The 14,461-nt window shown below is 36.5% G+C and overlaps 1 protein-coding gene across 2 annotated transcripts in view; it reads left to right on the plus strand.

The window, feature by feature from the left end:
* Positions 1–14,461, plus strand: part of INTS6 (integrator complex subunit 6) — a 41,886-nt gene that overhangs the window by 19,013 nt on the left and 8,412 nt on the right. For both annotated transcript variants that reach the window (XM_032679087.1, XM_032679088.1), the window contains 7 exons: positions 7,699–7,882; positions 8,835–8,960; positions 9,807–9,961; positions 11,831–11,983; positions 12,118–12,250; positions 12,751–12,845; positions 13,249–13,359. In XM_032679087.1, the coding sequence (XP_032534978.1) occupies positions 7,699–7,882; positions 8,835–8,960; positions 9,807–9,961; positions 11,831–11,983; positions 12,118–12,250; positions 12,751–12,845; positions 13,249–13,359 (957 nt within the window). The remainder of the gene's footprint in view (positions 1–7,698; positions 7,883–8,834; positions 8,961–9,806; positions 9,962–11,830; positions 11,984–12,117; positions 12,251–12,750; positions 12,846–13,248; positions 13,360–14,461) is intronic.

Genomic DNA, 14,461 nt, shown 5'->3' on the forward strand with positions numbered 1-14,461 from the left:
ACTGTTTACAGTAGGAGCATAAATGCTCATTAATAGCTTAAACTTGCATGTGTTTTGCTTTTAATTTCAAGTATTTTTATGCAACAGTACTACAAAAAACTGAGTAACTTCTTACTTACATCGTGTGACAGAAGTCTGTGATACAACTGCTTAGTTGTATCTGTTTAGTAACCTGGGTTTGCTATTTCTGTCCAGGGAGTTCATGGCTTTTCAGATGTTGTTAGCAGAAGAAATTGATTTCTATGAAGTGTGTGTGTCTTTAACTGGTCTAGATATTAGTTCTTTTTGTGTATAGACCCAAGTTAACAAACTGATTTTCCAAAGGATGTGGTCACTAGAGAGTGTGTGAAACGTACCACTTTCACACTGGATTTTTAAAAATAAGTATATAATGTATATAATCAAATCAGTAGTCCTTATAGTCCAAGATAAGAGCTGAAGAAATGTATTTCAAATTAAATCTGTAGAGCAGTTTAAAATCAAGATCTTAATGTACTGGAGTACCCGCTCAGACATCTGGCAAACTCAGAGCTATACTGATGCACTGAACTATTTTTAAATTACTGACTGTTTTGAATTCTTTCCTTAAAAAGATGGAAGTCACTAGGGGTAGGGTTGGTCTGGCCAGGTCAATGCCCATTCCATGGAGTAGTAAAAAAACCCCAACCAAATAAAAACAAAACAAAACAAAACAAACAAATCCCTAAGATTGTTCCCTTTTCAGGGAAAAGATTAATATTGAAAGGTCTGTTTTAAAACTTAAGAGGAGGATTCAGACTTTTGCTTGTGCTACAGCACATTTGACTATACAGATTAGCTTGTCATACATAGCTGTTCATTACTTACTCAAATTTCTCCTAATAATCTATTATATTACATTCTTACAGCACTTACAGAAGTTGTCTGTATGAAAAGTGGTATTTGAGTGTTTTTGTAATGTATCTGACTTAGAGGAAGAAAGTTGAATGACCTCATAATTCTATGTGGACTACTAACAAATGAGCATAGCCAGTAACTGAAAGGGAATTCCTGGATCCATGATAACAAGTAGGTTATATGTATAAAAACTTCACTTCCATCATATTTTTTTACCCAATAAGCTATTTGCAGCTTAATCTGGTGATTGAATGGGTGCGGTCCAATAGAAGACACTGAAGTGTCACACTGTTCTACAACATACAGTGGTGTTAGCAACAGAGTACTGTTGAGTAGTCTCTTAACTATGTTTCTTGAGGAGAAGCATTTTCTTTGCTGCCAGATGACTAACTTGTAAAATCTGACATGGACGGTCTGGAATTACGGAAACCAAGGTGCACAGAGGGTGAAGCAAATGACATCTTGGTGGAGGCTGAGAAATGGGTTTGTTCAACCTTTGGTAGAGAAACCTGTAGTGTTTCATCACCATTTGCAACAACTTAAATGAGCAGGGAGCCTGGCTTTTCTTGGAGGTACACAGGGGTGAAATGAGAGGCAGCAACTTCAAATTGTACAAGAGGAAATTCTGATTGGATATCAAGAAACTTTAACTATGTGGGTGATTGAACACTGGCATAGGTTGTCCAGTGGTTGTGGAGATAGTAAAAGCTGAACTGGACAACGCCCTGAGCAGTCAAAAGGCTCTGGACTGTATAGCCTTCATGTGTCCATTCTAATGCACACAGTGCTATGATTCTGTTACATTTCCTTTCATCTTATTTGTTATCCAAAATGATTTAGATAAGAAAGCTGTATTGTTCGTCATAAGCTCTTTTACAGCAAGAGTCAGGATTTCTTTTTTATAGCCTGCAAGTTTTTTTTTTTCCTACCTTTTCCTTTAAATGTGGGTGCAACTTTCTTACCTTAGTCTTCCCAGGAAGATATTTTCTTAGGCAACCATTTGGTCATACAGTCACATCTTTAAACTGTTATAACTTATATTGAGAAAAAGGGTTTTCTGGTGACTGCTCTAATCTAGTAAATTTAGGCTTGGCTCATGAGCAGTGCTGACTGGTCATGAGCATGCTACACCTAGAGTTTTAGTATGATTGTGACATTGGGCCAAATTTGATGCATAATTTGCCAATTGTTCAGTTATGTTCTAGAAATGCAGAATCTGCTTTAATGATAGTGAACTACTGATTTTTTTTTTTTTTGGTAAATAAGCTGATAATGAGGCATTGTCTTCTGGAGGAATGGGAAGTGACCATGGCTCTTACTTCCTGCAAGACAAAATACAAGTTTCTTTGAGTGCTTTTCCATATGTATGTACTGGGTATGTGTTTCATACCCAGCAATGGAAGTGATTTTATTTTTTTTTCCTCTTTTGCCATAGGTGTACTGGTAGGAATATTTTTAACAGTATCAGAGAGTAGAGGAACAAAGCATCAAAGGTGCTTCTGTTCTTCAGGGCTCATTTTTGGCTTTTGTCAGTATGTGTCCTATTGGTCAGAATTTTTCTTAGTGTAGCTTGTGTCCTTTACAGTTATCTCTCAAGTGGGGCTTGCAGAAATGAGCAAGAATTAGTATGGTAATGCCACCCTGGAGATAGAGAAGTTTGTCCTTGCTCTTTGGTTCAATAACAAAGCTTTTCAGTCACTTTCAAATGTCTGTTTTGTTCTTCGGGTTTGACTTTGGGAAGGCTTTTCAGAGTTGGAAGTGATTGTATCCCACTGGCTATGACAGATGTTTTTACTTCTTAACATCGACTAAGGCAGTATATTTTTAATTCTTTTAAGTTGTGTACAAGACAACTAACAGAATGTTGGCGTTTGGGGTTTTTTTTGAAAGCCTGTGAAGCCAGTATGGAACCTGGAGGCAGCTTTTCTCAAACCTTTGTCATTCAGTTGAACATTTGCTTTCTTACTGGTAAAATCAGTTTATCACTATGGGAACACTGTCATTTGCCCTAGTGTGAAGCAGTCAAGCTTAAACCCTGTTTCAGAGCTCTTGCTGAATTCTTCAGATGTCCTGTTCCTTTGTAGATTTTAATATGGATTTTGCAGATAAAGAGCCTTTCCTATTCAGTGATTTGTCTCTTCTGTGCAGTTCCTCAGGTTGAAGACTGAAATGATAGTCTGTGCAATTATGTCCACCTGCACAAGTTAGTAACACTTCCAGTTCTGTGCCTTCTGCCAGTGCTTTCTAATACGCTAGTGCTGAGGTACTAAGGAATGCCAGCATCAGGTCTACATTCAGCAAGAGTTGTTGACCAGACTCACTTGTCCCAGTCATAACTTGAGGAGGGGACAGGCTCATACTGTTGGCAAACCATCATTAATTAGTTGGTCTCATGCTATGGATTCCTCATGGAGTGACTTTTGCTTCTCCTGATCCCTCAGATCTGGTCTTAGCCCTTTCTTCATCTTTCCTTTAACAGATGTTTAATTTCTTGAAGGGATTTCTCTTATTCCTCTTTATATTATGAAAAAAAATCATACTTCTCTAGTTTTACAGGTGCTATGTTCCCTTGTCCTCCTTTTACATACCCTCTGTTTTAAGAGGAAGCATTAAACTCCTGTTTGCAAGACTAAAGCTGGGTTATTGGCCTATTGATACATTCTGATGAATGATTATGCCAGCAAAAAGCATGAGCAGTGCTGCTTGGTTTCTGTATGTTGCCATTCCTATGATCATTCAGTTACAAGAGACTCTCTTACAGGAGGAATCAGTGATTTTCGTATGTCTTCATCCCTGAACTGTTTGGCATTGTCACATTGATCCTTCCCAGGGTCAATCATCTTGCATCCCTGTTGTAACAACTGCAACAAGTGGCAAGGTCCTGCTTACTTCCAGGAATAATCAGGAACTCTAAATGATCCATTATATTTTTAATCATTAGTTCCTCCAGCTAGAAATCTAGACTTGAAAACAAAATTCTGCAAGAAGTGTGGCAAATACCATTAAATGTACATTCCCATTCTTTCTCAACCTTATTATTCCTGTTGTTAGCAGTTTTGGTGTTTGCAGCATTTGACCCAGCTCTAAAGGTCTTGATATGTGCATTTTTGATGTGTAACCATGAGCTCAGTGAGCACTGGCTCATGGTTAATGCTGGCATTGGAACCGTGGAGTATATCCATGACACGGTATGTCAGTTGACCTCGGTGTCTCTTTGTGGTCTGAAGTTATCTCCTATGGAAGAACAATTTGTGGCTTTCTATCTGTGTGTTACAACTGCATGGAAAAAGATGGGGAAAACTTAATGTTGTTGATAACTAAGTAGAATTTCTCAGTCTATCAAGAGCTGGTTTTCTTAGTTGGACTTGAATAGAGTTACCCATCCTTAAGTCCTCTAACGATGTGGGTAGCAGAAAAGCATGCGAGGAAGGTTACTTGAAGGTAGATTATTTTTTAAAGAACTTTTTTTTTTAGATACAAAAAGGAAAGGTGACTATCTCTGTATGGATATTTTCATTCAGTGCCTGATGTGTAACAATCTTGTGAGATTTCCCAAGATGGAGCTGCCTGTAATTATCTGGGTACTAAAGCTTAAGTAGTGCTGGTGCTGCCCTATTCTAATGTACGAGCTGGTATGTGCAGCCTCTGCCAGAAGATCATTACTGTCTTCAGTTCAACAACTGCCATGCCAGTGCAAAATGCTCTGATGCTAATTGTCTTTTTCAACCTAGGGTCTTTAGGATCCTTTTTTAGTTTTGTTAGGTTTTTAGACTGTGCTGCTGCTTATGAATGTAGGTAGAAACAAGGTCTGAGAATAAAAAAACGACCTGCTCACCAGTAATAGCACTCTATAAGATCTCTTCGATACAATGCTGTCCTCCACCCCCTCTTGAATATTTTAGTGGTTTTAAAAGCAAGGAAGAGGGGAATAAAGCATACACTGCTGTCTTATTGTATCATTGTGGCATTTGGGCATGGTGATAGGGTTTGTGTGTGCTCCTACAAACTAGTATTGAGACAAAACAGCTGGTTTCTAGTACTAAGCTGGGAGAACACTTGTGTGTGATGTGCATAGACGACACTTTGAAGACCGTTGCTGGTAAATAACCTCCCTTTTAATGGTTCAGTCAACCTTTTTCTGAACAGCCAGTATGAAAGACAAAGAGGAAAATATGTGCATGCCTTCGTATTGAAATATGCATGGGGAAAGAAAGGAAATGCAAGATATAGAATTCTAGGCTCACCTTCTGCTAGGTATGCAGTTGCTATGGTAATACAATACCAGTTTAAAAGAAAAACTAACTGGAGGTGAAAAGACAGAGTTACTGATGTCTATGGAGAATGAGTTGGTTTGAATCTGTAACTTCGCTAGTATAAAAGTTAAATAAAGGATGCTAAACTAAACCGGAATTAAATTGTGGGAAAGTGAGGGCGTTTGACTTGATGATTGCTTTGCATGGTGTCTTTTCATGGTGTCAGTTTCAAAATATTTCTGATAGTAATATGTACGTAATGCAATGGCCTGCTCCTGAGTACTGTTTGGTTTTGGGATTATCTCCCTATAACCAGCTGAGCCAAAGAAAGCTTTTGTAGCTTGAGAGAAACTGAACTCAGGATAGTGTTGGTGCAGGGTCCAATGGGATACTTCACATATATATAGTAAAAAATGTGTCTATACTGCCTGAAGTAAAACAATGATGTTACATAGGTATGTTTTGCAGATCAAGTACACTCTTAGGAGCTAGTAAATCTTCCATTTAGTCAGATCTAAGTAGGAAAGTTTGAATGGCATTCCTTAATAGCCACAGGGGAGGACAGTGGAGTACTTGTAATTGAGTCTCCTTACAGTCAGGATTCCAGGCTGTTTGCTAAGAATGTGGCAGTTCTTGTAACTGAATTTCCTTTTCTCAGGCAGTCTTTGCTGGCCCTTTGTGTGAAAAGGGGAAAGACATGCATGTCAATCAGTAATAAACGAGGTACATAGCTGAGTTCCCTTTGACCAGTTTCATGTGAAACATTTGGGGAAAATAGTTCTGTTCTCACATGTACTCTGTGCTTGCATCAGTAAAAACAGAAATTCAGAAGGGATCATCAGGTGTACTTAAAAGTCCAAAATATTGTGATTCTTGGCCACGTGTTATGAGAATGAATTTGTCATGTTTGTTCTAGCTTTGAGATTGTATCAGTAAGTTGTTTTTCGAACATGAAGACCTGTATTTTTCCCAATAAAAGATGCTTGCAATTATGTAAATAGAAATAGATGAGATGGCTGGTGTGGAAATCAGGTTTAATGCTTTTAAACTATCTCTTAAAAATAAGCAAACAAGAAAAAACTGCTTTAACAGTGTTCTGCAAATTCCCCAACTAACCACTATGAACTAAAAATGAAGGCAATATATAATGGGTGCTTATGTGGACTTGCATCGAGTTCTGGAAAAGATCAGTACTTTCTTGCTAATATTGAGCTGAGATTGAGAATTGGGATTTTTTGAGTGCTGCATGAGAAGTGTTTGAGGAGACATGAGTTTGCTTTAGCATTTGGGCTTAACTCTTGTATTTGGTGCAGTAATGGAACTGTTTGCACCACTTGAGTCATTGCTTCAGGGATTTTTTTCTTTCTCTTTAATGGCTGCAGTGCTCCAAGTGAAATGAGAATTTTGCTTGTGCTAACAGTGTTATCATCAGCCAGGGATCTATTGAATTTTCTGAACCTTGTAACCGTTACAAATTTAGATTATCTGGTCAGGGCTTCTGTAGCTGAACGTGTGAGTAAGCTGTTTTTTCCCCACTAATCTGTGTGAGGTATCCGGATTCAAGAAGAGAGGATAGAATCTTCTGAATGCCTTCTGCTGTCCCTCACAAGCTGACACACCTTGTTTCAGTTCACTAGGTATAAAACTGCTGCTATCCTTGAAATTTTAGATGTTCTGTTACTCTCTGACCACTGCTGTATTTTTACTGCATCATGTTTGAAGTCTGACACTTGAATCTCTTTGCTTTAATTCACAGAAAAGACAGTAAAAGAAATGCTCCCATGTATTTAGTATCTTCAATATTTTGAACTAAAACTTTTGTGTAGTTTTTCCCAGACAGAGGCAACACAATGACACAGGGCAAGCAATTCTCCTTTGTATGGGTAGCTGTGGCTGCTGTTATCTATTACCTAAAAGTGAGAACTAATTTTGCATTTCAGTGTTGATTTTAATTTTAACATCCACTTTTCCCTTTAAGCACAGACATGAGTTTAGTTGTGGGATGTACCTGACTTGCATAGAATCTGCTTTCTGATTCTGTAACATAACTACAGCAATAGTTCACTTGAAGCTAAGTTATTTGGAGTAGGTAATCGTGACATCTACACTCGAGCTATATTTCTTCTGGGGTAGTCTTAGATTAACATTATCTTTTCATTCAGTTGTGCTTATCTTGAAGAACTGAGGAAAATACTGAACTGAGAATGGCCCTGTTCCATAGAAAACTGAACAAAGGAACACTACAGTGAAGCAGCTTTTACTGCTGAAATTCTAAAGAAAATATTCTAGTAATTCTGAAGTTTGGATCAGTTTTTAACAGTGGTTGTTACTGCTTGATTTGTAGCTCTCAACATTACGTATCATGTTGCTTTGAAATGTTTGAAATCTTGATTAAATAATGGGTGTCTTGCTTGTCATGTACAGTACCTGAATAAAGTTATAAATGTGTGTTATATACACACATATACAAGAGATGTGTGCTTATATAGAGTGAATTGCCATTGCTATGTGACCTGAATTTTTGTTTCTTTCTAAAGCTGTGCATTCACAGATTTAAATTCCTTTGCAGCTCCATTTACCTCTCAATTCCCCTTTACCTGGAAGTGAGTTGACTAAGGAACCCTTTCGATGGGATCAGAGGTTGTTTGCTTTGGTTCTTCGTTTGCCTGGTATTACAGCACCAGAATCGGAGCAAATGACAGGAGTACCAGTGGATGACTCTGCAATCACACCTATGTGTGAAGTCACAGGAGGTGAGTGCCCTCGGTTCCTTTGACAAGTTATTACTTAAAAAATGTAAATCAATTCAGTTTAGTTCAATTAATCTTGTTCAATTAATCTTGTGATTCCATGTCATGGAATAATAACACTTTCCAAGTTCTTACAGCACGTCTAAAAACTCTGAAGACTCTAAATAGGCTAAAAACACTCCATTAAAGCTACAGACAATGTAACCTGTCTAGGAAGTATGAATCTACTCACTTTGGGAATTTTTTAGAAGAGTACTTGCTTTCTTTCTACTGCACCTTGGTATTGCGATTAGAAATTGTAATAATTGAGTCTGTTCTGCAGTGCAGTTTAGCTAAATTTTTGTTGTACTCTAACCTAAAGGAACCAAAAGGGAAGGAAATGTGTTGGTTGGTTGGAGTTTTTCCCTCCAGAGCATGCAGAACATATAACAGTTCTGCAGAATTGATACTTTTCTCTCAGTCAGAAATCGTATTCTTAATCTCTTAGAAATTATATTCCAGGTCAGACTCATGCATTGATTTTATCACATTTTAAGAACATAATGATTTTTCTGATGCATCAGAGGGGGTGTGATAGAGAGTAAAGGGATTTAAGAAGTATTCCAAAAGGATTTGATTCCACTAGTTTCTGTCTGTAGGCTGTACTAACAGCACTTTGACTGAAATTCGAGGACAGTTAAGTGTTAATGTCACAAGGGGGAGCCCATTTTCCGTGAATGCAACCCGGAATTTGATTTAGTCATTAAGGGTCTAAGATCCAAGCCTTTCTGATGAGGTATGTGTCCCTGCTTCACTAGACTGCCTTGGTGCTTAAACAAGGAGGGACTCTTCAGGAGAAGCTTTAAATCAGTGATCTTACATAATTCAACATGTGTGATGGTTGAACAGTTTTAAATGATCCAAGTTAAAATAAGGGCAGAAACACTGAACAGCTTCAACCTTAACTGTTTTGTAGGTCGATCATATTGTGTGTGCTCTCCAAGAATGCTGAATCAGTGTCTTGAGTCGCTGGTGCAAAAAGTGCAAAGTGGAGTGGTAATAAACTTTGAAAAAGCTGGACCGGATCCCTCACCAATTGATGGTACTTGACATTTTTTACACTGGCATCAAATAACAGGGATGACTGTGAATATAATTTAGTGAAGTTAATGTAGGAGTTGCCAAGACAAAAGCGCAAGTGTTGCAATTTCAAAGACATCACTACAAAAAGGACCTGCTAATTCTGAAATTCTGTTGTGTTTCAAAATACTGGCTGCAGTTGCTAGACATATCTACATTTGTTCATATTACTCAGGTAGTATTAAGTGCAGTTATTCATGTCAATCATAGTTGAATGGGTTCATGAGTTTCAAGCAGTGGTTTTCAGCCAGCTAGAAATGTGAATAACTTATGGAAAGACTGGGGGTTTATACACTTTATCCATTTTTGTTCAGTGTAATAAAGTGGCGGCACTAAGAGTTAAAATAGCAAATACAAATGTGCAATGTTAACTTCTCATTTTAAATGGCTTAGCTGGGTTCCTCTTTGGATGTTCCTGGGAAGTGTTTGTGGGATTTTTTAATCTTATTTTGCTACAATAAAAAGTTAGTCCAGCAGTATTAGTCACGTATATCACTTTTTTAATGCAGGAATTTGAACGTTATCTGTTAGTAACAATGGAGGAGAAAGGAACTGATGACTTTGAGGGGCTTGAGATAATTGGCTTTCTCAGCTATGATCCTGTAAACATTCAGTGGTTATTAGGTTTCTCATAGTCTATGCTTTTGCGGGAATGCTTACTGACAACTATCTACTATTCTTAGAAATAATATTAAGTGCAGGAAGAACTTTCCTGAGGTTATAGTTCTTGAACTCCTCACAGAAGTTGTTTAATACTCTTCTTGAGTTTTAACACTGTTTTGGCTCATAAAGCTTTTTTCTTCTGTAGATGGGCAGGTGGAGATATCTAGACCCTTTGGACCCCAACCTTGGCACAGCTGTCACAAACTTATTTATGTCAGACCAAACCCTAAAACTGGGGTTCCTATAGGTCACTGGCCTGTTCCTGAATCCTTTTGGCCAGATCAGAATTCTCCAACGCTGGTACGTACTGAAGATAAAGCAAAGGGTTTGTGCATGTGGGAATATTCCAAGATTTTCTATTCACTGATATTTCTAAAATCTTGAATTACATATTTCGTTGTAGCAACTGTAAAAGCAGTGTGACCCTAGAAGGAATGACATGTAAACCTGTGTTGCAGTTATCTCTTATAAATTATTGATGAGCTAATAATAGAGTTTGCTTTTTAGTAACTTTGAAGCATTAGGAAACTACCTGTAACAGATTGATTTGTTGACCCTAGTACATGTATGGAGTGTTACTGCTTTGAACCCTGTTAAATATCAAATGGTGGTACTTTGGTAAAACCCTGTTGAATTCTATTGCCTCATAGATGGCATTAATAGAAGATAGTATGATCTTCTCAATTTAAATCCTTTTGGTAGTTGTCATCCTAGCAAGTGAATATAGTTCCATCTGCTGTAGGTGCAGTGTAGCCATACCTTCAATTTATCCAAGTTGAGAAAACCTTGGTTTTTTTCAATTATAACCCAAAGAATGAATTTATGTGTTCTTTTTCATGAAAGAGTATATGCCCACTGCCTTCTGGTCTGAGAACTAATCATTAGTATAGTATGGTGTATTTTTTATTTCTACTAATATTTGAAAATTATTAAAGTAGAAATAATATAGTTGCATAATTGGTACATACTTTCCATAATTATTTTTACTGAATTTGTGTTCTTTTGATCTGAAATGGGTGTGCTGAGTAGTACGTTCACTGACCTTCTCACAAATTTTACCTCTTCTGGTTGAAAAACATATGAAGTCCTCTGAAATACAGGAGTGATACCAGTATGAAATTTTAGTGATATTTACAAGTTTGATATTGATGGCATCTGTGGCTACATTCATTGAAGGATGTGGATGCCCTTGTGAACAACAGAGCAAGCTAGCATATATGAATAAAAGTAAATCTTGTGTAGTTATTAAAAACACAATTGTGTAGAGGATGTTTAAAAGCTGTTCTGCAGGAAAGCTGTTCTGCGTACTCCTTGTAATCACTGTCAATGGCATATCTGCTTCCATTTGCTGTGAAGGGTCAGTACAGTTTGTCTGCTACTGCACATCTTGATTGATAAAATAGATCTTGCCAAGTGAAGAATTGTTGAACTAAATCTTCTAAAAGTATGAGGTTGACTTACCCAAATGGCAAGATGATGAGAGATTTTTTCTCTCAGTTGTAGTATGTATAGCTCTCATAATTCCATAAAGCCCTGTCACGTGCAGATAAATTCCTGTTGACATCAATTGGAATTCTGCATTAAGAAGATTAAAATCCAAACATTGAAATTCCTTGAATTGAAATAGTCTTTTTCTCAGGCCTAGTTAAAATGAATTCTTCCCAAGTTTTGGGTTTTTTTGTGAATTCTTGATGCTCTTAATCTTTGTAGTTCAGTTTAAATTTTGTAACAGTTAAATTTGCCAAGAAGGAAAAGTGCTGGGGGAGGTCAGCAAATGCAAAAGTACAACACTTGCTTCTGTGGAGAATGAAAATGGACATGCCCTAGAATAGCACGTAGATTGTAGATTTTTTTTTTTTTGTCCCTGCTGAGAATTACTTCCATTTGCAAAGTTTTGGTGTAAATGCAAGAAGTCTTAGTTGCATATTGCTCTAGACTTACATAATTAAATAATTGGCATTCTTTTAGAAAATAAGATTGCTTCAGATTTGAAGGTAGTGCTAACATCATAAATTATTGCTTAGGTCTCATTAACAATAACTATGAATCCTGTATTGAATAGATTCCTTAAATACATCTGTTTTCGAAGAAGCTGTGTTGCTTTAGTTTTCATAGTGCAATTGCATTTTAATTGTGCAGACTTATTAACAGTGGAATACTTGTGTTTAGCCACCTCGCACATCTCATCCTGTGGTGAAATTTTCCTGTACTGACTGTGAACCAATGGTCATTGACAAACTGCCTTTTGATAAATATGAATTAGAACCTTCACCATTGACCCAGTTTATCCTGGAAAGAAAATCTCCTCAGACCTGCTGGCAGGTAAGTAGAGTGTGTGCTGAATCGAAGTTTTTTATAAAATGCTTTTTTTCCTAGACTTTATTCTATAAACAGAATGTTAAATTTCAGAACACAGTACTTTGTATTTACATGCAATGTGATGTGGTTTATTGCAGGTATATGTGAGCAATAGTGCAAAGTACAGTGAACTTGGTCATCCTTTTGGTTACTTGAAAGCGAGTACAGCACTGAATTGTGTGAATTTATTTGTGATGCCTTACAATTATCCAGTCCTCCTTCCACTGCTAGGTAAATACCACTTCATACAAATTTTCTTATGCAGTAGGCAATTCAAACACTGATGTCATCTAAACAGATTACTGCAATTAGTGCAGGTATTCATCACAAACCTGTAGAAAGGTAGAATCAGTAACTTGTTTCACTTGTCTCCAATTGGCTGACCTTCATGACTCAGACTATAAGATTTGCTTAATCATCATTTTCTGATATGTTTTGGTATCACTTTCAATGTTTTAGGAGCCATTTTTCCTAATCCATTGTATCAATGCCAATTCATTTTGATAAATAACTTATCAGGTTCCATCTTTTGGCTGCAGTGTTTATCTTGTGTGTGTATGTTCAGTTGTATATATACTAATTTACAGGTATTCACTTAGGTATTAAGGAACTTGCATTTCTTCAATAGTTTCTTTTACTAGAATTTTCTTTTTTTTTGAGAAAATAATGTAATGCTGTCTAGATACTAGATATGCCTTTCATTTTGTCTCTTTGCTTCTTGTAACCCTTAGATGACTTGTTTAAAGTACACAAGGCAAAGCCTACATTGAAATGGCGTCAGTCATTTGAAAGCTATTTGAAGACAATGCCTCCTTATTATCTTGGGGTAAGATGACTTACTGTGTTAAAATTTTTATTTTATGGTTTTCTTTCCACTATGGATGTGGTCTGTATTTCAAATAAAATATGTATTAATTCTAGAGAGAATAGTTAAACTTCATAGCTAGTGATAGTGTTTTCACTGGAGTCCTGTGGGGGACCTGAGACCTGAATGTTATGAAAATTTCATAATCTCATAATACACTGTGACTTGTATATAAATGATATCTTTGTTAATAAGTGATTCGGTATGAATGGCACTATGTTTTTAAAAAAACCCCACAAAATGCTGCCCTGAGAGTCTTTGTTCTTTTCTTACTTTGAGAACCTCAGGTTCTATTTGAAATGGATACAGTTGGTTGAAGTATCTATATAGTTAAATGTGACCATAAATATATTCCATATTTCAGCCTTTGAAGAAAGCTGTGAGAATGATGGGAGCACCAAACCTTATAGCTGACAATGTGGAATATGGACTTAGTTACAGTGTCATTTCATATCTCAAAAAGTTGAGTCAGCAGGTAATGTTAAAGCAAAAGAGCAGTGAAAACTTATTCTAATATCAGGATAATCTTAAAATACTGAAGTTCAGTGGGTTTGAAGGAGAAAATAGCAGAAAGATGAAGTCAATACCTTCCCGTAAGCAATTGGCAAAAAATAATTTTGGTCTTCTGAATTGCAGGAAAACATAACATTTAAATATAGACTTTGTAAACTGGACTATAAAGATAGATATGGAAGTATAAATTGTGATTTTTTTTTTTATTTACTTAAGGAGCGTTTTTACTTGTACAGACAGTAACATACTTTTGTCCAAAAGAAAACATGTTGTCGTACCTTAGATATTAAAGATGTTTTAGGATTTTTTCAGGAAATAGAGAATTTTACTTCATGCATCTGAATCAGTGTCCTTTTTTTGACTTGTGACATGAAATGGAAAGTGTTCAGTAAATAAGATAACTGACATAATTCAGAATCTCAAATGAGGATACAGATGTAGAAGTGACAAGTGACTATTTGAAATTGTTGACTGTGTTCAGAATAGTGCCCGTATCTTTGACTAGTCTCCTGCACCAGCTAAAGCATTTCTGCCCTGCTACCTCCACTTTTATTCAATTGTGCATGTTAAGCTTTCTGTTCAAAATGATAACGTAGTAGACTTGAAACTTCAAGAAATAGTAGTGCCAAGTACTTGTAACTGAGCTAATGAGCTCTTATGGATCAGTTTTTTTCTTAAAACTTTAATATAAATGATTACTTGAGGAAGCAAATGTCTTGAAGTTTACAGCGTGTTCTGTTAAATCAGTCATGTTGCTCAGTACTCTGTGAACTGATGTCTTAACGTAGACATCTTTGACTTCTCTAAAATGTGATGACATGCACTGCAAATTGTACTTAAAGCTTTTTGAACTTCTGGAAGGCCCTGCAGTAAAGACTCACTATTCTCAATAAGTACATATTCAAATTTTGAGTAGTCTCTAAATTTGTGAAATTGGAAAAACGAAATTGGCAGGTGTATTACTAAATTCCTTTTGGGTCTTTGTTCCACTGTATTTTGTCAAAAAGCTGGCATTTATGAATGTTTAATTTTTGTGCAAATCTAACATGATATTGAAGGTTATG

This window comes from Chiroxiphia lanceolata, chromosome 2 (assembly GCF_009829145.1).
Source record: "Chiroxiphia lanceolata isolate bChiLan1 chromosome 2, bChiLan1.pri, whole genome shotgun sequence".
NCBI lineage: Eukaryota > Metazoa > Chordata > Aves > Passeriformes > Pipridae > Chiroxiphia > Chiroxiphia lanceolata.